This window comes from Emys orbicularis, chromosome 4 (assembly GCF_028017835.1).
Source record: "Emys orbicularis isolate rEmyOrb1 chromosome 4, rEmyOrb1.hap1, whole genome shotgun sequence".
Classification (NCBI taxonomy): domain Eukaryota; kingdom Metazoa; phylum Chordata; order Testudines; family Emydidae; genus Emys; species Emys orbicularis.
Window position 1 is genome coordinate 32,288,270 of NC_088686.1, and position 22,735 is coordinate 32,311,004.

The 22,735-nt window shown below is 40.7% G+C and overlaps 1 protein-coding gene across 1 annotated transcript in view; it reads left to right on the plus strand.

Annotated features, from left to right (window-relative positions):
- Window positions 1–22,735, plus strand: part of CCDC88C (coiled-coil domain containing 88C) — a 126,949-nt gene that overhangs the window by 73,108 nt on the left and 31,106 nt on the right. Inside the window, exons 11-15 of the mRNA XM_065402640.1 lie at window positions 9,991–10,137; window positions 12,266–12,410; window positions 15,357–15,538; window positions 18,202–18,339; window positions 19,948–21,018. Of these exons, the coding sequence (XP_065258712.1) occupies window positions 9,991–10,137; window positions 12,266–12,410; window positions 15,357–15,538; window positions 18,202–18,339; window positions 19,948–21,018 (1,683 nt within the window). The remainder of the gene's footprint in view (window positions 1–9,990; window positions 10,138–12,265; window positions 12,411–15,356; window positions 15,539–18,201; window positions 18,340–19,947; window positions 21,019–22,735) is intronic.

Here is a 22,735-nt window from a genome sequence, read left to right on the forward strand (position 1 = left end):
TAGGCAAAACAATGAATGATGCAATCTGAAGCTGGTATTGCGTCATACATGATATGAATTGCATCATGTTATTTCTAGAAGTCATGGATGATGCAATCGTAACGAAGCTTACATAACTCTGCTGAACAAATTGCCCTATATCAGCTCTAGAAATCATACAGCGTCGTGCTCTCTTATTTGTCAGTGTTTGATTTTGCAAAGGGACACATTTCTGTTTAGTCAAAGTGAGCAGAGATGCCTCGTACTTGTGTGAACAGTGCAGATAACTTCTGCTATGTTTGTGGTGAAGTGACTTTTGCATCACAAAAGCGCAGTATAACCACTATGGTTAAGAAAGCCTATCACCTTTATTTTGGCTGCAAAATTGGAGATCAGGACAAGAGGTGGGCCCCACACATATGCTGCAACACTTGTGCAACAAATCTTCGCCAGTGGTTGAACAGGAAAAGGAAATCTATGCCTTTTGCAGTGCCAGTGATTTGGAGAGAGCCAACAGATCATACCAGCAATTGTTACTTCTGCATGGTGCCTCCAGTTGGGAAAGGTGTGTCAAAGAAGAAAAAGTGGACTGTGCATTATCCAAACATTCCATCAGCTATACGCCCAGTACCCCACGGAGAAGGACTGCCGGTTCCTGATGCACCAGAATCATTCTCACTTGAGTCAGACGAGGAAGAGGAAGAGGATGAAACTTCTGGTCCTGAACCATCAATGTCACAGGACCCACATTTTCTCCCATCCTCCTCCTCTGAACCACACCTCATAACACAAGGTGAACTGAATGACCTTGTCAGGGACTTGGAACTACCCAAGAGTAAGGCAGAGCTGTTGGGCTCCAGACTACAGCAGTGGAATCTCCTGGCAGGTGATGTTAGGGTTTCCATGTTCCGTGACCGTCAAAAGGATCTTGTCCCATTCTTCTTCATGGAAGGTGATCTTGTAGCCTGCAACAACATCGATGGTGTGATGGCAGCCCTCAACATCGTTCACGATCCAGATGAGTGGAGACTGTTCATTGATTCATCGAAGACGAGTCTTAAAGCTGTTTTACTGCATAATGGCCATGTTTTGCCATCAATCCCAGTTGGTCATGCAGTCCATATGAAGGAAACCTATGACAACATGAAACTACTTTTGAGGTGCATAAACTATGACCAACATCAGTGGCAGCTTTGTGGCGATTTGAAGGTTGTTGCTCTCTTGCTTGGTCTGCAGACTGGATACACAAAGTACTGCTGTTTTCTCTGTGAATGGGATAGTCGTGCAAGAGATTCCCACTACATCAAGAAAGATTGGCCACTCCGACAGTCATTGGAGCCTGGGAGGAAAAGTGTTCAGCATCCACCACTTGTTGAATCAAGGAAGATTTTGTTACCACCCTTACACATCAAGCTGGGTCTGATGAAGAACTTTGTCAAGGCCATTGACAAAACACAAGCAGCTTTCAAGTACCTCCGTGGAAAATTTCCAAGGTTAAGTGAAGCTAAGATAAAGGAAGGTGTCTTTGTTGGTCCTCAGATTCGTGAACTTCTTCGAGATGATGCATTTGACCATGCACTGCGTGGCAAGGAAAAGACGGCATGGAAAGCCTTCCAGTTAGTGGCAATAAATTTTCTCGGAAACAACAAGGCAGACAACTACAGGTTGTTGGTGGAAAACCTCCTCAAGGCATACAAAAGCCTTGGTTGCAACATGTCACTAAAGATACATTTTTTGCACTCTCATCTAGATTTTTTTCCACCGAACTGCCGAGCAGTGAGCGACGAGCACGGCGAGCGATTTCACCAGGACATTGCAACAATGGAGAAACGCTATCAGGGCAAATGGAGCCCATCAATGCTTGCAGACTATTGCTGGACAGTGACAAGAGATGCTCCATTTAATGAATACAAGAGACAAGCCAAGAAGCGCCGAGTAGACACTGAATAGGACTAAACTATGTACAGAATAGTTTTTTGCCTTTTGTTTCATAATAAATTTTATTTATATAACTCTTTTGCTGATTTTTAAAGTGTTACATAAACAGGACAGGTGAAATATTATCATGTAAAGCAACCATAAACACATGAAAAGACCTAGGTTTACAATTTATGATTAAAACTCTACGATCTACACAATATACATAGACATAAAATGTAAAAACTTAAATATCTTAGAAACAGTAGCCAATCAGTTGTTTTAATTGTCATATTTGAATTCAGCACATCAAAATACATAATAAATAGCACATTTTATCTCTGAAGCAGACGACTTCTCAAAAATTGTAGACCAGTGTTATCTAAATAAGTGGCCTGGTTTTTTCAGAGGTTCTTAGCATCTGTGGCTCCGATTGAAGTGGCTAGAAATTTTTAAGTATAGATTCAGATGGCAAACTTTAGGAATCAAAATCTGCAAATGTTGGCCTTAGTAAATAACAGAGAAACTGCTCTTAAGTGGAGTGTTTGTACTTATAAGTTTATGCTATTAGCAATACCAATATCTTCTGCTTAGCCACTTCAGGCCACTGCTCATCCTATTTCACTCTCTTTCCAGGCCTCTTGGCTAATCTCATCTTTAACTCTTGAGATCCCCTACATTTCCCTGATACAGAGGGATACCTTCCACCCCATTTCAGTTCACCCACAGTACAAGCACCTAATTCTACCCTTCTGGAGTTTTTCTACTGCTCATTCTTACTAATTCTTTTCCACCTAAAACTAATAGAGCGGGAGAGCTGAGGATTCTGTGCTAGAAACATGGATGGACCTGTTTCTGGTAATGTGGGAAGTGTGACAGACCCAGACCAGTGGGGTACAGGAGTCTGGTAGAGGGCAAATATACTGGTCACTGGATGAGTAGTTTTCTGTTCCCTGAGTGATGAGAGCAGGGGCTGCACTAGAGTAATCAGGAACCTGCTAGAACAAGTTAAGGCAGGCAGGCTAATTAGGACACCTGGAGCCAATTAAGAAGAAGCTGCTAGAATCAATTAAGGCAGGCTAATCAGGGCACCTGGGTTTGAAAAAAAGGAGCTCACTTCAGTTTGTGGTGCGAGTGTGAGGAGCTGGGAGCAAGAGGCGCAAGGAGCTCAGAGTGAGAGGGTGTGCTGCTGGAGGACTGAGGAGCACAAGCGTTATCAGACACCAGGAGGAAGGTCCTGTGGTGAGAATAAGGAAGGTGTTTGGAGGAGGCCATGGGGAAGTAGCCCAGGGAGTTGTAGCTGTCATGCAGCTGTTACAGGAGGCACTATAATGGAGCTGCAGTCCACAGGGCCCTGGGCTGGAAACCGGAGTAGAGAGCGGGCCTGGGTTCCCCCCAAACCTCCCAATTGACCTGGACTGTGGATTCTTCCAGAGGGGAAGGTCTCTGGGCTGTTCCCCAACCCACATGGTGAGTCTCTGAGGCAAGAAAATCCGCCAATAAGCGCAGGACCCACCAAGATAGAGGAGGAACTTTGTCACACAAGATAGCAGTGACCTTGTGGCAGGAAAGGTTGCCTCAGTGTCAGGGCTGTCCTTAGTGGGGTGCGGGGTCTGGGGCGGAAGTGACGAATCCGTCACTTCCGGGACCGACCACACCAGCCAATCGGTCCGGCCCACAGGGCCCCTCAAAGCGCAGGGCCTGGAGCAGTCACCCCGATTCACAGTACCCAAGGGACGGCTCTGCTCAGTGCATTTGCATTAGCCCTGCTTGCTTCTGTTAGGGTTCATGCTGAAGAAAATGGATAGACTCAATGTGTGACTAAGATTATGGGAAACAGCTGTCAACAAATACTTCACTGAATCTACTGTATATGGGCTCCAGAACTGAATCAGACTAATACTGAAGTCCTCTACCTTACAGCATCCAAGTCGCTTGTTTATTTTACTGTGTATGAAACCTTTATGGTAACCAAAAACAGACAAAATTCTTCTGCTTGTCCTATGGATAAATATCTGATTGTGACTGTCATGCCACTAGCAACAATGAGAATGTTTTGGGCTGGTTGAGTAATTCTTTGCCTTTCCAATGGAAGAATGTGGCACTTTAGCCAGAGTCAGATGCAATCAAAAGACTGTCTGAGATGGATTCTGGAGGCTGAATCTTGGAATCATGTAGTCCCAGTTCTGCTTACATTGAAGCCAGTGGAAATTTTGCAATTGACTTCAAGATTGGGCCCAAACTGTAAGTATATAAAGCTCCTGGCTCTGAGATAATGGAGTGTCACTAAAACATATGCCCATAACACTCCCTGCTGAAAACATGGCAGTTCTTTATGGTTTGCAAACCTCGCCTTGTAAATACATTTTTCTCTTTGCCAACCTAGGGGACCAGCTGTCCACTGCGTCTTATGAATAGGTCCACTAAGCGTGCTGAGTATCAAATGTATAAACCGCAAACTGAGGCAGGCTTCTCTCTGCAGGCAATTTCCAGTTTACTGGAATCTCTTACTGTAAGTCGTCTCTCTCTCCTACTCCCTCAAGCTGGCAAATCAGTTGTGCATTAACCCTATCATGCACACTAGATGGCAGAGCCATGTCTTGTGCTGCTGTACTTTAGTCTGCTGCCCAAAGCATGCAGAGGAGTTGGTTCTGGTAGCATGGGAGAGGCTAGTGCTTCCTCTTATCTTCATCTGAGACAAGAGGGCAGCCATTCTATTGTACTGTACTTGGGTTCTCAGCACTGTGGCTTGCCCTAGAGCCAGCAATACCCTCAAACTAACCACTTCTGCTTCCTATGTGCTAAGTTAACTTGATCCATAATGTAAAATTTACAGAGCTCTCCTTCATGTCTTTTCTTCCATCCCTTATGCAGTCTCCCACCTCTGTCTCTTCCGTGTTGGGTGTCAAGGTTCTGCATCATAGGTGAGATTCTGTGCTGCATCTCTAAGAGCTGCAATCTGGAGGCATGGGGATGGAGCAAAGGTCATTTTACATCTTCTTGGCACCTTTCGAACTCTGTTTGCTCTAGGGGGTCAATGTGTCCTCTGGCATAAGTTAGGAGCTGCTTCAGCTGCCTTTGGGCTGCTCCACAGTGTAAAATTGCCAGTATTTTGCATTCCAGCCACTCCTTGTCCTAAATACCCCAGCACATCCCAAGATGTAGAAGGGCAGCATAACTCTGTCTCCTTTGGCCTTGTGCTGCTCCTGCCGGCTGCATTCAGGAAATTCCCCAGGGGGGATTTTGGCCCTCTTATGTTGCTGTACCAATGTAAAGGGGCTTCAATGAGGCCAGAATCTGACAATGTATATGTCCTTCAGCCAGTGTTATCCCTCAGTTTCCCTTCCATTTCCCCCCTGCCTCAAGCAACTGTCCTTCAAAGTGAGGTGTAATGAATAGGACTTAATTCAGAGCTGTGCCTGCTCACACTTTTCTCACCCCCTTAAAAAATAGCTGGATTTACAGTTTCCTCAGAACCACTCCCAGTGTCAGAGCAGGGGTCTAGTTCTAGTCTCTCACTTGACGGTGAGAGATACCACTAGGCTATAAAGCTGATCCAACTCCCCTGACGCTTATTGGTAGCTTCCTAAGCTCAGAGGGTCCGAGACTCTGAAACGAATTTCACATAGATGGGGCCATTTTAACTGCATGCACTTCAATGAAGAAACATATGATGGGCACTTAACAAGCCTCTAGTTCTGGTACTTGAAGTACAGCCATGAAAACATGCCCCTAAAGAATGTCATCTCCAGGCAGTGGTCATGAAAGTGCCATATGGAGGGCAGCCCATGTGAGGCAGTTTACAAGAGGTAAGAGTAGAGAAATTGGAGTGAGACTTTCAATAGCTCCTTAAACCACAGGCTAAAAGTCCCTAATGGCAGGAGGGAGATTAGAGAAGCTGTTTTAGAACAAGTGCAAAAGGAGCAAGCCTCACTGCAAGTGAGCGAGACTTGACATGTCTGAGCAGGTGAATGTTTTCCTTCCGCGTCTTTCATGACAAGAAGAAATTACCAAACGCTGTTTTAATTTGATTATAGCTCTAAGAAAACACAATGCAAATGCAGTCTATGCCCGCTGTGGTGGCTTAATGAGGTCATAGCTATCAATGTGCAGGGGCAGGCTTAATGCAGTGCTTCCTCTGAGCAGGTGGGTCCCTCCAACATAAAAACCCTGCTGCAGCATTCCTCTCCATTGAGTCTAGTGCCTCTCCAGGAGATCAGATTCTTTTTGGAAGCCAGGGAGTCTTACTTGCATTTTTTCCTCCCCCAACTGCAATAAGTTTCCCCACAGGATAATAGGAAGAAATTCCTGTGAACATTTAAAAAAAAAAAAAAAAAAAGCATTTCTTTTACATTTTCATTTAGTTTGATGGATGCAAAATGCAATTATTCCAGGGCATCCGTTAACATTTTTGCAGCTCAGTGGGAGCAACTTCCATAGCATCAGGTGTGTGTGAGAGAGAGAACTCTCCAGTTTCAATTGAATATTAAACACTCTGGCCCCAATCCTGCAAACACTTATGCCCATGAGTAGACCACTTAAAATTAAATCTTGGCATAAGTGTTTGCAGGATCAGGGCCCATGTTGTTAAGGCTGCAGACCAAATTCTATGGTTTAATTCAGTGAGAGGTTTATGAAGGCAAGATCAGAAATCGTTGGATATTTTATAGTCATAGTTAGTTTTAAGGTAAATTTCCTCTAATTGATTTTGGAATCTCTTATAAGTAAACATATTATAAACCTTAAAAGACCATAGATAACTATTCTGTGCTGTTGATTTAAAAATACCCCATGGCTATAAAACCATTTTGAGAGTTTTATTAATTTAAAAGGGAAAAAAAATCTTCATTCCCATGAAGAATACACCCAACCATTCTGCTTATCTAATACAAAAATGATTTATAGCCAAACCAATTCTCAGGTCAGTTGTGCTACTCTAGGGTTATCTGTGGTGACATTAGTTATAATATGCTGTGCTAAGAACAATTCTACCTTCCAGGCTCTGAGACATAACTTTATAAAGCTATCCTGGAGTAATTACTTAAATTAAGTTTGCACTATAAAGATGACCTCAGAAAATGGGTGCAAGTAAATAATGTTGGCCCAACTTTAACATGCTTCTGCAAAAGGTTCTTAATTTAAGATTTCATCAGAAACCTTCTGATCTGACAGGTCTTCCTCCTCCTCACCCCTCAGGCACATGCATAGTGCGTACCTCCCATTTCTCAGATATTATGGCTCCCAACAATGTGTGATTTGCAAACAGAGACCAAATATGTGTATACCTTACTTGGCACACAGTTAGACTCTTCATGAGACACTGAAATAATCAGTTCCTGCTTGGTAAGCAGTTTCAGAGATAGTTCTGAGGTGATGTTTATGCGGTCAAACACCATCTTAAGGTGGGGGGAGGGATAGCTCAGTGGTTTGAGCATTGGCCTGCTAAACCCAGGGTTGTGAGTTCAATCCTTGAGGGGGCCACTTAGGGATCTGGGACAAAATCAGTACTTGGTCCTGCTAGTGAAGGCAGGGGGCTGGACTCGATGACCTTTCAAGGTCCCTTCCAGTTCTAGGAGATCTCCATTAATTTAATTTACTTCTCACGGCTGTGGTCCAGACTGAGCAGGACAGTTTGTTAAATATATTCTGATTGACCCATTGTTTCAATATGAGTATTTTTGGTACTTGTTTTACACCCAGCATGCTGCCTGTTTGTTTTTAACTCCACTCACTCTCATCTGTTTTGGTGTCAGACAGTTTAACATATCCCTCCTCTCTGGTCAAACTTGGTCCAAAATTTAGGTCTTAAAATATCAGAGTTTCAACACTTTCTCTTTATTCATTTACTCACAGACGTCTCTATTGCAGTCACCATCATAGTATCTTCTGTGAGCACAAAGTGCAATCATCCCTATTTTACAGATGGGGGGAACTGAGACACATATCGATTAAGGGACTTCTCTAGGTCTAGGATATCACGGGAAGTTTGTACCAGAGCCGGGAAACGGAATCCAGAGTTCCTGAGTCCCAGTCCAGCCTTAACCACAAGAACATCCTTTCTCTTTTTATAAAACCTAAAACTAATAGAAATGTTTCTCCATGGATTCTTACTACTACTGAAATTGTTCCAAAAACACATTCATCTAAAGTTTTGCAACAGCTTTGCACTAATCAGTTTCAGTGTGATGGGGACTTAAAAGCCATTCCACACAATAGGTGATGGAAGTGCTGGTTCTAAGCAGTAGCAACAGTAACCAGGGATTTTTCTTTTCTATGGGCCATGAGATTTTTTTTTCCCCTGCCAAAGTTTATTTCCAAGAAATTGCAGCTCATCTCCACCCCACAGCACTCTCTATTTCTAAGGAGGGTAGCTGATGGCTAGAGTTTTGCATACTGCGGGAAAGTCCTATATGAATGGCAAGAAATGCCTGAAGATTAATTGGTCAACTGCTGACTCTTCCCACTGGCTTTAGGATAAATTAGGGTTAAATTGAAAGCCTTTGTAGGCTTTCTCTTTAGGTCAGCGTTACTAGACTGGTTATGGGTTATGGTTAAGGGTTATGTATATATTAGGTTTGTATGCATGTTCGAGCATGAACACCATTTCATAACAATCTCTGCAAACTATGTTCTGAAATGCGACATTCAGCCCCGGGAGTGAGTCTTACTGAGCTGCTATGAGACTTTTGAGGCCCCTGATCGTATCCTTCCAAAAATGGGAAGGCAGCTGTTGTCCAACGGATCACCACAACTTACTCATTCCTGATAATCTTTCAGTAGTCTATGTGTTTTGAAGGTTTGTTGTCCGAGAGAGCAAACTCATTCACTGATATCAGCAGAGGCTTTACGATTTGAAGGCTATTGTCCAGCAATAAACTGTCAACCCATAATTATTTCTCCGTGGATGTGTGTGTGTTCCATTTTTTCTGTATGTTAGAGGAAAAAATAAACTAATACACCTCTACCCCAATATAATGCAACCTGATATAACACTAATTCGGATATAATGTGGTAAAGCAACGCTCTAGGGGGGCGGGGCTGCGCACTCCGGTGGATCAAAGCAAGTTCGATATAATGCGGTTTCACCTATAACGCGGTAAAATTTTTTGGCTCCCGAGGACAGCATTATATTGGGGTAGAGGTGTACAAATCTTTTTAGCGGAACAAGGTAAATTGCTGGGGTTTTTTGTCCCCATTCCACCCTCGGTTCCCCTATGTAACATCCTGCTCTTTCTCATCTTTCAAATGCCATCGCTTTCCTGAGTGAGAGAATTGCAGGCCTTACATGTATGTTTCTGATATCAAAAGCATTTAAAGATAAAATTAAGCAGTCATATATATATATTTTTTTTACCTGAAATCAGACAATTTAAAGCTGTTCTGACCTGGTCAAGAACGTCAACCAGATTTTATGCTGTGGACATGCATTATTTCTGGAGATAAGGTATATGAATGCATGATGCTGCAATTTTTGCTTTGTTGTGGTTCAAACAACAAGGGGAGCACCATATAATTCACCAGCCTTGTTCCTAGAGCTGTGCTAGAACTGCTGTAGCTGCAGGACCAGATTGGTTTGTGTTCCACAAAACACAAACCAAAAATGCTGCTGGCCTAGAGGAAAAACAAAACTGTTCATACAGTTAATGATTGTGTCAGGTGTTTAAGAGGTCATTGCAAACCAGTGCTTCTTTAAGTGAAATAAAGCCATGTACATGAGAAAGAGGGAAAGAGAATTCTTTCTGACATGTTATTGAAAGGACCTTTTCATGTAAATGTTCCCGTAACCTCTAAAGGTCTAGGTCTGTTTATTTATATGTGCACTCTCTGTCTTCCAAGTGCTTCACCAACGTTGATATTGGAACATTTTAAAGTGTAAATCTTTGTCTTCATGGGATCTTCATATGTAAAATTGTAATTTTAGAGGTAATGATTAAAAGGTGCTATTCATAGTTAAATATCCAGTATTTCAATGCCCTTGTTATAGGTGTGCTATATATCCTTTTTTTCAAACTGTAGTTTATTAAAGTTGTCTGTTTGAAACGTAAAATTCTGAAACTATTAACTTCATATGCTGTTTTTCTTTTTGTGTTATAGGAATTGAGAGAAGACAACATCATATTAATTGAAACAAAGGCTATGCTAGAAGAACAGTTAACAGTAGCAAGAGCTCGTGGTGATAAATTGCATGAACTAGAGAAGGAAAACTTGCAATTGAAATCCAAACTTCATGATGTAGAGCTGGTACACACACTTTATTTAACTATGCGATTTTTTTAAAAATCATATTTTTAAATTAGGTTACATACTCTTTTTACATAATCTAGTGGAGTTGGACAAATCCCATTTACAAAGTTTTCAATGTGTCTCAGGCCATGTGAACTTTGTGTCAGTGCACAGTGCATCATGCATGCTTAAAATAGCGTGACACTCGACTTACAATAAAATATATTTATATTTTATATAAATATAAAAAAATATGATCTGCTTGGGAGAAGCAAACGGTTTGACAGATTTCAGGTTACATGAGCGTATATCACCAAGTTTCAAATACTGAACCTATGTACATGGATGTTAGAGGGTTTAGAATGTATCAGTTTAAAAAAAAAAAAATCTTACACATGGGATATGAAAATCTGCTGCAATGAACAACTGTTCTTGCTGAAAATAAAATTTATAGTTATTGCAGCAGGTCTATGAGGCATTGACCACTGCAAAAAATAAAATGTTCTCAATATTTAATACTACATAAATCAGAGAAAAGGGGCTTATTCATTTGAACACAAATGAGAGACTTAAGACCTGGCAGTTTATCACTCACAACTAAAAGGCTAATAAATTACATTGGACATTTATTATTGCATTAAACATAAGAAATGTTACTTCATTTGCCGTAATTTTAGTTACTAGTATTCCTCATTCTTATGGGTTCGTTGTTCTGAATTCTTGCAAAGTGTGGTCATTTATTAACCTGAAAAAGATTTTGCTGGAATGGAGGTCTTGGTCAGATCCACTAGTGTTATGCTAAATGCACAGCTCAGAACATTGTAAATTAAGAAATGAATGATACCCAAGATTTTCAAAATTGGCTCATAATTTTGGGTGCCTCAAATTTTGGGTGCACATCTTGAGATACCTTGAAGAGGCAAAACATGCAGAGGGCTGGCGCGCCTTTCAGGTGTCTCGAGTTGAGCAACCAAAAATGTATTGCCCCAAATCACTAACCTAGCTGATGTCTTTCATGTTAGGTGTGTTTTGCCTGTCTTAGTGTATTATGTATTAGCGTACTATGTAGCATATAGAGATGGTTGTTCTCATTTCAATGCAAACATCATGCATGTAAATATTATTCGGAGTGATGCAAGTGTCTTATAAGGAGAAAGGGGTGGGGAGTGTGTGAGAGAGAGAGAGGAGGGGAAAAAAAAAAAAAAAGCATGCCTGCGCCTATATGCTACACCAGTACTGTGACTGGGACAACTATTCATCACTCTCTAAAGTCTATCCCATTTAATACCAACTCACTTTAATGGAAATTGTTCTGTGTATATAAGCCTATTTTTCATCTGTTCATTAGAATAATTCCCATTTTGTCAATCAGCAGTAAAAAACTGACTTCCATTGGGAAACGTTGAACAATGTCTCATTGAGCCCATGCATATTTGGTGCATTTTGCATGTGAAAGGCAAGAATTAAGTCAAGAAGTTAATGTCAATTAGAAATTACTGATTTCCTACCCTAACAGCACTTAGTTCTAATTACAGCATGTGGTATCACCTGGTATGGTAGGTTTTTTTTTTTTTTTTTAAAGTACATTATATGAATTTATTTTCCATTTATTCACACAGTTTCTTTGTTAAAAAGCTGTGTGAAACTGATAATGATGTGACATGAAGATTTCACTTCTTGGCATTTCAAGAAATGAAGAAAAAATACCTTTGATTCTGTGATGCTTATCTTCAGCTTTAGGAAGAACAGAGAGCTTATTGTGAGCCCAGATAGTGTCAAAAAGTTGTCAAGTTAGTAGTAAAATTATGCAGGCTTGATTGTATTAAACATGTCTTGAATCGTCCATTTAGTATTTCAGGTAATTAGAGATGGGCCTAAACCAAAACCCTGGATCTTTGTACCTCTGAACCTGGGGAAGTTTCATTTGGGATCTGGCCCATCCAGAGGGTGGCTCTAATCTTGGATCTGTGTGGGGTCTCTCTTAATATTGTATGTGTATATTAACATATGCACACATGTTGTGTAGAGGGGTCCGTTCAATTCTTGATACATTCATCACTCCTAGTAACAATAACTGTGCAAGCCTGATCAGGCTCCCTAGTTAATACGCTCAGCATGACGTTCCATTTGCATGCTCTTTCCACAGGACCGGGACACAGACAAGAAGCGAATTGAAGAGCTGCTGGAAGAGAATATGGTACTGGAGATCGCGCAAAAACAGAGCATGAATGAGTCTGCACACCTGGGCTGGGAACTAGAACAGCTGTCAAAGAGCACAGACCTCGCAGATAGTAAGTAGCAGTCATGAGGTGACTCTTAATTATTATTGTGCTTGTGCAACGTTTCCTTGTAGAAGAGGAGGGGGGAACAAGTTACTGCATTGGGCAGGAGCAAAACCTCAAACTCCAGGCTCAATAGTTCACATGGGGAAATAAATTTCCGTATTTAGCCACTTGACTTTTTATTATTTAAACTGAACAAAAAGCTTCTAACAATGCCACAGCTTCCAGCTTCTTTCCTTATATTATGTAACTATTAACAATGACTTCTTTATATTTAAACCTCCCTTGAGAAAGTGCCCAAAAATAAACAAACACGTTCGTATATTGCACAGTAATGATCCCAGCACAAGGTATTTTTAACTAAATAGTTAGTGGCTGGGAGGAGTCGATGACCCTTCTCTACTCCCAGCTGATCTTTAAGTCCCAGGAAAAAGCCTATGCTGTGAGGTAACTATTTTTAATAGTAGGCGAAAAACGAGTGGGAGGGAGGGGAAATAACCAGCTGGATATTTTTTAAGTGGGTGATTCACTTTCAGTAATTATATGCAAGACATAAAAAAAAAAATCAGTGCCCTGTATCATAGGCTTGATAATTGGTTTCTTTCATAAAATTAATTCAGTTTATAATACTAGGATACAAAATCATATTTTAAAGAATCCTGGTATACATAACAGGATGTTACTGGCAGAAGTTTTCAGTATCCGAACTTTACTGAACACTTACCTAATCCCTTAAAGACTCATGCCCATGCTTAGCTTTATACACGATGAGTAGGTTCATTGATGTCAGTGGGTCAAATCACATTATGTAAACCTTAGCACGTGCACGTGTCTTGGTAAAATCAGGGTCTTGTAAAGTGACTATATGTAAAAATGGCACCACCACCTTGCTCCTCCGATTGGCTTGCTGTATGTATTTGGAGCTATATCTACTAACAGTAGTGACTAATTAGTTCTTGTTACTTTGTTAGCCCTGCAGAGCGAGCTCAGCAAGTTCAGAGAGGATGAACTGTATTCTGGTTCTTCTTGTGCAGCAAAAATACGGTTTCATCAACATTGAAACATTTTGGGAAATGCAATTTTTCTATGACAAATTTGAAACAGTGCAAAAATTTCTGCCTCGTTTCAAATTGCAGGTTTTTGTTTTTTTTTCCCCCTGGTTTTTCCCCTCCTTTGTTTGCTTTTTCCTGTATTTCTCTTTTGCCGCTGAATGTATTAGAATGAATGATGTCTAGGTTCTTTCCCATTTTTCGTTTTTGTTTGTCCATTTTGTAACCTTTCAAAACTTCCTCAACTTTAGAAAAGTTATAAAGGGGGAATAATAATTAATGATAAACTTTGTAACTCTTCAAAAGTTGTAGCTTTTCAAAACTTCACCAGAGTAGCAAAAGAAAAGTGGAGGGGAGTCAACGACATCATTTATTTTATTGCACTCAGTGGCAAAAGAAAAAAAGGGGGGGGAGAGGCAAATTTATGAAAATCTGAATAAAAAATCATTACAATTTTGGAAAAAAACAAAAAGTTATTTCATTTTTTGAACCCTGTGAAATGAAAATAACTTAAAAATTTCAAAATCTTTCCCAAAAATGTTTTCCTATTTTTCAGCCAGCTCCATTTATGAAGTTCCAATTAGTTACACTTTAATCCCACTGAGGACAGATGAATTGTGCAGATGTAACTGAGAGCACAGTTTGGTCTCCAGAACTTTTATTTTAGCTGTGGTGATGATCAGTAAAGAACCCAGCTTGACTGTTGGATCTCAGGTTGAGTTTGGAAGGATGACACGTAGGAACCCCCCCCCCTTTTTTTTTTTACTTGTAAACTGAGCACAGTTGATACAGAAATCAATGGGTAACAATAAGCATGGAAACCAATAAAGCCACTTTTAAAGTCTTTATTTCAGAATAGAATTGAAATTGAACCATGCTGATGGTATTAGTGTTAAACATCAATGCAACCAAAACTCACCAGCGTATTGCTCATAAAGATCATGGATGTTGTAAACCATTCAACCTCCAAGGAGTTTCTGCCCGTTGTAAGTGCTATTTAAGGGGCTGTAGCAGCACTACATTTTGTCTTTCTTCCTGCAAGGATGAGTATTTTCTAAGACTAGAACACAGAGTTAATGTCACTTGCATGTTAAACATATGATTTTTATGTAGAGAGTAGATCTGTTACATTTGAAACAGGAAGTAGAGTTTTAGTTACTCAGTGCTGAGTTACTAAAATCAAGCACCGTGAAAAAGGTAAATGTGCAATGGAGACGCTGGTATTGGGAAATGTCACATGAAATGTGATAAAACTTGTGAACTCTAAACACCTGGGGTGAAATCCTGGCTCTGTTGAAGTCAGTGGCAAAACTCACACTCTCAGAGAATTCTCTGTGATTGATGCTTAGTGCATGTGTATCCAGCCTTAAAATACACACACTGCTTCAGTGTGTGCCTGTTAAAGCAGTTGGGTAACCCAGAGCACTGGCACCCATTCACGTGAGCGATTTCGGTGGTTAATATACAAGTTTTAATTGGCCATGTGCTGAAGCTGCAACTTCATGGTATAAATGATTGAAAATGGCATTTTTCCTAGTTTCAGATGTTGATTTTTTTTAAAGAATTTCTATCTCAGCAAAAGTGTGTCACACCAAACGTTTCTAGTTAACCATTCAACTTAGTAGCTAACCTGATTCTTAGATATGAGACTATGAAAATAAGCAGCTTTTGCGATATCATGTCTTTGGACACTTTCCTGTTCATGAAGGGGTGTAACTATTATCTATGGAAGTATGTTCCATTTTTTTTTATGTAGGTGTTTTTACTTAGGGACCACTCTACCACCTAAGATCAGCTGAAGTCCTAGGGGTCTGGCCCTAATTATCTATGTTTTATGATCCTAGAAATGATAACATGTTTATGAATGTGTATAAACTCCTGCATTCTGATTCTTATGTTTCAACAGCTAGAAAGTCCTTTGTGTTTGAGCTAAACGAGTGTGCATCGAGTCGCATTCTGAAGCTAGAAAAGGACAATCAGAGCCTGCAAACCACCATCCAAGAGCTCCGAGATCTCTCTTTGACCACGGAAGAGAGCAGCCTAAAGTTTGTAGAGCTGGAAAAGGAGAATCAACAACTTAGCAAGAAGGTAACTCTCACTAGGTTCATGCTGGCCTAGCTATTTGGGAGCTGATTCTGCTGTTTCTAACGGTGTGCTGGAACTAGACCTGTTACACTCTGCAGCTTACAGCATTCCTGAGTGATGCTTGATGGCAGTACTGTCAACTCTGGAGAGCTCATGCATGTTCTGCATGAGGTTCTCAATTCATTTTTTAGTGCTTGCCTAGATAATTATAGTCATCCTCTTCCTTATATATGCACTTCATGGAGCTATTCTGCCACTGGCAGATTGTGCTCTTGTCCCACTGTCTGTTCCATGACAAGTATTTCCTCAGCTTGTTCTGTTACAGAGGAGAAAACAATGGGCTACACTCATCCTTTGTGTAATTCCATTTAAATCAGTGAAGTTACATGAAAGGTGAGTTCGGCCCGATATATTTTTAAAGAATCGTCCTCTGCTATTCAGGGTCCTTGATTGACTTCTCTGGCTATCACAGCGTTCTGCTGCATCTCCCCTTCCCACAAAGCCACGGGTTCTTTTCATTCCTGGTAATGAATGTGCTGCTAGTCACATTTTTTGCTACACTCCCTTATCGACTGTTAATACTTTTAGCTCATGTGCCAGCCCAGCTCTGCCTTTGGAAAGGAGTGTTCAGTTCTGCCACAGCCACCTGCTTTGGTTTTGTCTGGCTACAGCATGCATTCTGATCTCCAAGTAACAGACCCAGTGCCAGTGAGGAAACAGGATGCTTGTTAGTTTGATGCATTTGAAGAATTCCCATGTAAGGGACTTAGTTCTCCTCACCCCTCTATATAACACTAAACGTGTTATGGGGCCTACTCCTGCCTTTCTCTTTGCTGCTATAACTAATGTCTTTTGTGGTATTGATACAAGGTTATACGACACTTTGGCCCTGAAACATATTGAGCTCCCCTCTTTGCTCAGCTTCCCGTTAAAGATGTGCTGGACCATTAGGATGCCCTAAATGAGAGCGCCCATTTGCTGTTTTGTAGATAGTAGTCTAAATGTAGATTGGCTGATTATAATTAGCACAGTACCTGCCTCTATGCCAGTGAGAGGGGGTTGGCATCCCCTTACTACAGGGAGCACTTTGAAGGATGCTTTTGCCAAGGTGAGAGAACAAAATCCACTTCTCAAAGTCCCTATCTGGGCAAGAGAGAGAGTCTGCAAAAATTCATCTCTCCCTATTCCCACTCCATTCCCTCACGGCCCCTTTGTGACAGTCATTCAAACTAGGTTCTGTAATTAAAACACTCAGAACTTGAGATCTAAGGGTATAAAGTGCCCAACAAATGTCTCTGGTGCCCAGCAACTTAAGTCATTTGAACAGCTGCAGTTGACTTTGGCTTACCACATACATATTTCTTTGATACCTCAAGTTGTGGCACTATATCAGTACCAGCACTTGTGGGCCCAGCATTAGTCTGATTTGCTCCTGTTTTGGCAGTGGGAGAGTGTTACCCAAGCCTGGGTTACCTAAAGGTTTGATCCCCACCCTTAAATGAGTAGGATTACCCAGTAATAGAGAGTGTCAGTGCAGGGGCAGGGCAGAATGTGTGGGCATGAGACAGAGCAAAAATGCCAGTGGGTTTAAAGTGTTGTGATCAAGAACAGCTGAGATTCATGAAACAGAACTAAAATTCTTTGCTAATGATGCATCACTAGACTATGATGGGAGGTAACCTAGTCTGCGAGTGTTGATTGAATATCACAATCTGATCATATTGCTGGTGACTCTGTCACCTATTCAAGGAGATTTGAAAAGAAGTTACTGCACAGTCATTTGCCTGCTCAACCACTGTGTCAGTGGTACATGGTCTGTTGATACATTACAAGCCTTATATCTCTTAGTATCTTACATTGGGTTTATCGGGTGTTTTTTTTTTTAACAAAATGTGTCTTCCTCACACATGCTGTGTGGAGACCTATAATCCTGAGATTCCTGATGCTGACAAAACTGCATGTCCAAGAATGATCAATGGGATTTTTGTAGAGTGGGAAAGTTTTTTTGTTTTTAATGCAGCAGCAAAGCAAATATTAATGGTGGGGGAGACTCAGAACTTCTACAGAAGTGGCCTGGGTGTCAGATATAGGGAATGTGGAAAAGGGGTGATGATAGAGGAAGTTTTAATGGAGGAAGAAGTAATTTAAAAAACAATGGTAAACCAAACCATAGTTCCCTCAGACTTGCTTGATAGTTAATGCAAGCAGGAAGAAAAGGACACTATAGTGTTGAGTGTAAGGACTATTAAAGACAATAGGGCAAAATATTGATGTAAGTGGAGAGATCAAAGAACTAGCAGCCACATTTTTAGACGTTTTCTCTAATTTCATGTGCCTCCATTTTGGGTGTCCAACTTGAGGTACCAGGTGTGAAATCCTGGCCTCATTGAAAACAATGAGAGTTTTACCATTGACTTAAATAGGGCCAGAGTTTCACCCGTAGTCCCTGACGAACTTTCAGATTTCTGAAAATTCTGACCTAAATTTGTATAGTTCGTTAAACAACTTTCAGAAGGGAAGGGTTAGTTTGCTCAGTCTTGTTGGTTTGACAGATAGATAGCATCTTGGCCATCTATTTAATCTCTTCTTTTCAAAATGCCCTGAAATAAAAATAGTCATGGTTCAATTTGTTGTCTGATGTATTTTGTGGTGCTTTCTCCGTGCAGATTGAGAAGTTGCAAAATCAGATTGAAAAAGAGAAACAAAGCAACCAAGACTTGGAGACCTTAAGCGAGGAGCTGATAAAAGAGAAAGAACAGCTACAGGGTGTCATGGAGACTGTAAAAGCCGACAAAGACAGACAGGTGCCGACTTCACAAATGTGATCCAAAAGCTTATGCTCAGTAGTGGTCATTTTACCATGGCCATTTAGAGGGTCTCGATGGCTCAGGGGCTTGGTAATAGCCCGCAGAGTGTATTGCATGCAGAACACTTGTTCAAATACAAGTCAAGGTGGCTTTGAGCAAAAATAACTACATGTGATGGTGTCTGCTGCTCATCCCATTGCTCTTTGGGAGCCTTCAGGTTGTTTGTAACATTGGTTCTTCCCTGCCCTCCAAAAAGCCTTGACTAGACAGATTAGGATGTACAACTCAAATCCCATATTGCTGAAAAAGATTGGATTGATACCAGCTATGTGTCATGGTAGTTTTCTTAGACTTCCTTGATCTAAGTAAAAAAATGCTGAGAAAGCTACTACACCCACAAGACTGACATTTTAAATACCCTGCAGCCTTTACTGCTGTGATGCAATTCAAGTACAATACCACTATTTTACAAGCTTACAAGGTGTCATTCATATTTAGTAATTTAATAATGGGAATAGATGTGTAGGTCATTGGAGAATGGTGTGCTTGCTTTTAAAATATATTAAATTGATTTGTGTGACAAGGCTGGGGTGAGGTTAAATAATAAAAGTAAACCTTGCATTTATATGTAGTGCCTTTCATCCTGAAGCATTCTTAAGTGCTTTACCGATTTATACTCCGGGAAAACTCCACCTCTGAAATACAGCTGTGGTGAAGCACAGCTGCTGTGTAAAAGCACACAGGAATTCTTCATGACATGATAGGAAGTGGACGCTTCACATTTAGGAAAGGAAGTGAAGAAAACTCGAGTAGGCAGAAACTAGGGTAGGGATGGCCTTTACTCAGGCCTAACTCCATTTGACTTCAGTAGGTGTTCTGCCTGAGTAAGAACTAGGTAAAAATCTGACTAAGGATTTGAGTATTTGGTCCAACGTAACTACCTCAGCTGGAATTTGGCCAAGAAATTGTGATGAACTCTCTTCCCTTACAAAGAATATTTTTTTAATGAACTCTTTAACAACTACTAGTGTTCAGCACATTAATTTTACATCTTATAAGAAAAAGGGCACTTGTGCTTTCAGTTTTCACAGTGATAAGTGGAGAATATGAACCTAAAAAGAGAGGGAACAGTGCCTCTGAGCACTGTGCTAGGGCATTGGTTCAATCTGACACAGAGACAGGAGTGGCTCCTCAGAAATCAAGTCCAAGCTGTTCCATGGAGATCTCCCATCCATGTACTGACTCTGCCTAGACCTGCTTAGTTCAAGATTTGAAAAGAATAAAGCACAATGTTTAACTCACTAGTACCTTGAGATACCTCGTATATGGTATTAAAAGGGCTAGATAAAACCAAATTTTCTTCAAGAAGCCTCTTCCTTAGTTTGGATTGGTGGGGAGGGTTTGAGTCAGGGATGACAATGGGTAATGGTTGAAGAATTTGTGTTGTGTTAAATGGGCGTTGTTTTGTTAATACAGAGTTCTGACTGCTTCGAGGGTAAATTGCCAGACTGTACATTGCTCTAAAAAAACATACTCACTAGGAAAACCTCAGGTACTGTCTACTCGACTATAGATAACTCTCTCCTTGTTTTATTTTTAATATAGATAAAGGACCTCAAACAAGAGAATGACCACCTCAACCAAGTGGTTTTGTCCCTGAGACAGAGGGCTCAGGTTAGTAGCGAGGCCAGAGTAAAAGACATTGAAAAAGAGAACAAGATGCTCCATGAAACAGTTACAGAGACTAGTAGCAAACTCAGCAAGCTGGAGTTTGAGAAGAAACAATTGCATAAAGATTTTGAACAGGTTAAAGAAAAGGTAGAACGTGTGGAGGAAATGGAGAAAGAGCTCCATCAGCTAGAAAGAGAGAATGAACAGCTCACAAAGAAGGCAGCAGCCATGAAAATTGTAACAGAAAAAGTTGAGGTTCTAGAGCAGGAAAATGGGGATCTGGAAGTGGAGAACAGGAAGTTGAGAAAGTCCCTGGATACCTTACAGAATGTTTCCATCCGGCTAGAGGACCTGCAGAGGGACAACAAGCAACTGGATGAAGAGAACCTGGAGCTCAGGAGGATGGTAGAGACCATGAGATTCACCAGCACAAAAATGGCACAGATAGAGGCAGAAAATAAGGAGCTGGAGAGGGAGAAAGAGGAGCTAAGAAAAAATGTGGAGATGTTAAAAACACTGGGAAAGAAGTCGGAAAGGCTGGAGCTGAGCTATCAGAGTGTGAACTCTGAGAATCAGAGGCTTCAGCAGATCCTGGAGAACAGCAGCAAAAAAACCCAAGAGCTAGAGAAAGAGCTACAGGGAATGGAAAGTGAAAATCAGGTCCTCCAGAGAAAACTTGAAGAGCTGAAGATTTCCAGCAAATGGCAGGAGAGGTTAGAAAAGGAGAACAAAGTGCTGGAGCAAGAAGTGTCCCAACTGGAGAAAGACAAAAAGATGCTAGAGAAGGAAACAAAAAGGCTTTGGCAGCAGGTAGAGTTGAAAGATGCGATTTTGGATGATAACACAGTAAAGCTGGCGGCTGTGGAGAAGGAAAACAGAACACTTGAAAAAGAAATAGCTCGATTCAGAGACTCGTCTAATAAGATGAAAGAATTTGAAAAAGACAATAAAGACCTTATAAAGCAAGTTACCATTGATAAAAGAACACTAGCTACATTGAGAGAGGTAATCAAAATAATAATATTGCCTTCATCATATGCATTTTATTTATTTAATTTATGCTATGTAGTGTAGACAGTGGTCCATTCCATGCCAGTTTGATCCAGACCATGAATTAGGGAGACCAAGAGACCCTGTGTTGTGACTCTAGGCATCACAGGTTGTGCTGCCCGAGGAAGTGGAATCCTAGAACTGCAGTTTGTCTTGTGTCCATAACTCTATAATCAGGCTTAGCTTTGCATTCACTACAGTGGAGTCCTGACCCTGTTCTGCTGTGGCACAAGGCAACACTACTTATTGTGCCTCGTGTATTATACAGTAGTGGCTCTGTTGCACAAGGTTAATAAGGACCTGTTCCTGCAGTCGTAGCCGTATGGCTGGAGCCTTTAGCCCAGGCAGAGCCCTGTTAAAACTAATGGGGTTTGCGTGGACACATTCAGATGTGGTTGCAGGATTGGTGTCCTAGGAAATATTTCTAGTATTCAAAGAATTTTCTGTAGAAAGTATAAGGACATGTAAGGGAATATTGTAGATATTGAGATAACTTAGTTAAATGACCACGTTTTTAAGGGATGCCACAGCATAAGCACAGATCATATAATTATTATTATAAAGTTGGTTTTATTTTAAAAGTCTTCAAGCCACCAGTTTCTAGTTTACAAATTAGGCTGATGTTTTTCAGAATTACTTTAAACAAGATAAAGTGAAAACCTGAGTGATGTTATTATCTATACTTCTGCTTAGTCTTCTGTGGTCTAAACAAATGATTTCATATGTACAAATTGGGCTAAATTTCTTTGGGGAGATAACATTTGAATTTTTTAATTAAAAAAAAACACATTTGTTAATTCAGTCTAGCTGCTGTTCAACATCCACTTTCTTTAGTTTTAGAAAATGTTTCTTGGGGAAAAGGCTGTAATCAGTTGTCTGCCCCTCTCCTCCCAAGGATGATTTAAGAAAGGATCTCGGTGAGGAAGTAATCTTAGTGCTTGTCTACAATTACAGCACCTTAGCACAGAGGTAGGCAACCTATGGCACGCATGCCAAAAGCGGCACGCGAGCTGATTTTCAGTGGCACTCACACTGCCCGGGTCCTCGCCACCGGTCCGGGGGGCTTTGCATTTTAAATTAATTTTAAATGAAGTTTCTTAAACATTTTAAAAACCTTATTTACTTTAAATACAACAATAGTTTAGTTATATATTATAGACTTCTAGAAAGAGACCTAAAAACGTTAAAATGTATTACTGGCACGCGAAACCTTAAATTAGAGTGAATAAATGAAGACTCGGCACACCACTTCTGAAAGGTTGCCGACCCCTGCCTTAGCACTTAGTGAAGATGCTACCTACAGGAGAGCTTCTCCCATAGGTATAGGCACTCTACCTCCCCGAGAGGCAGTAGCTATGTCCACAGGAGATGCCCTCCCATCGACATAGGTTTAGGAAATACCTTCAATACTGTAAATGCAGAGGTTAGTAAACTGAAATTCTTATTTAATTATCACAGGAAATTGGCAAATTGAAGTCCCACCACTGTATATGTATTTGGTTTTCATTAGTTAATTTTTGTGCTATTCAGAAGATTTAAAAAAAAAATTACTTTTACATGTAATTGTAAAATGTTTTTTCTTCTTCTTTTGGTTGGATTCAGAAGACTGTGAGCTCCCTCTGCTGGCCCAATATCAATTCACTAAAACCTGTCTCAGTGCTACAATATGCTA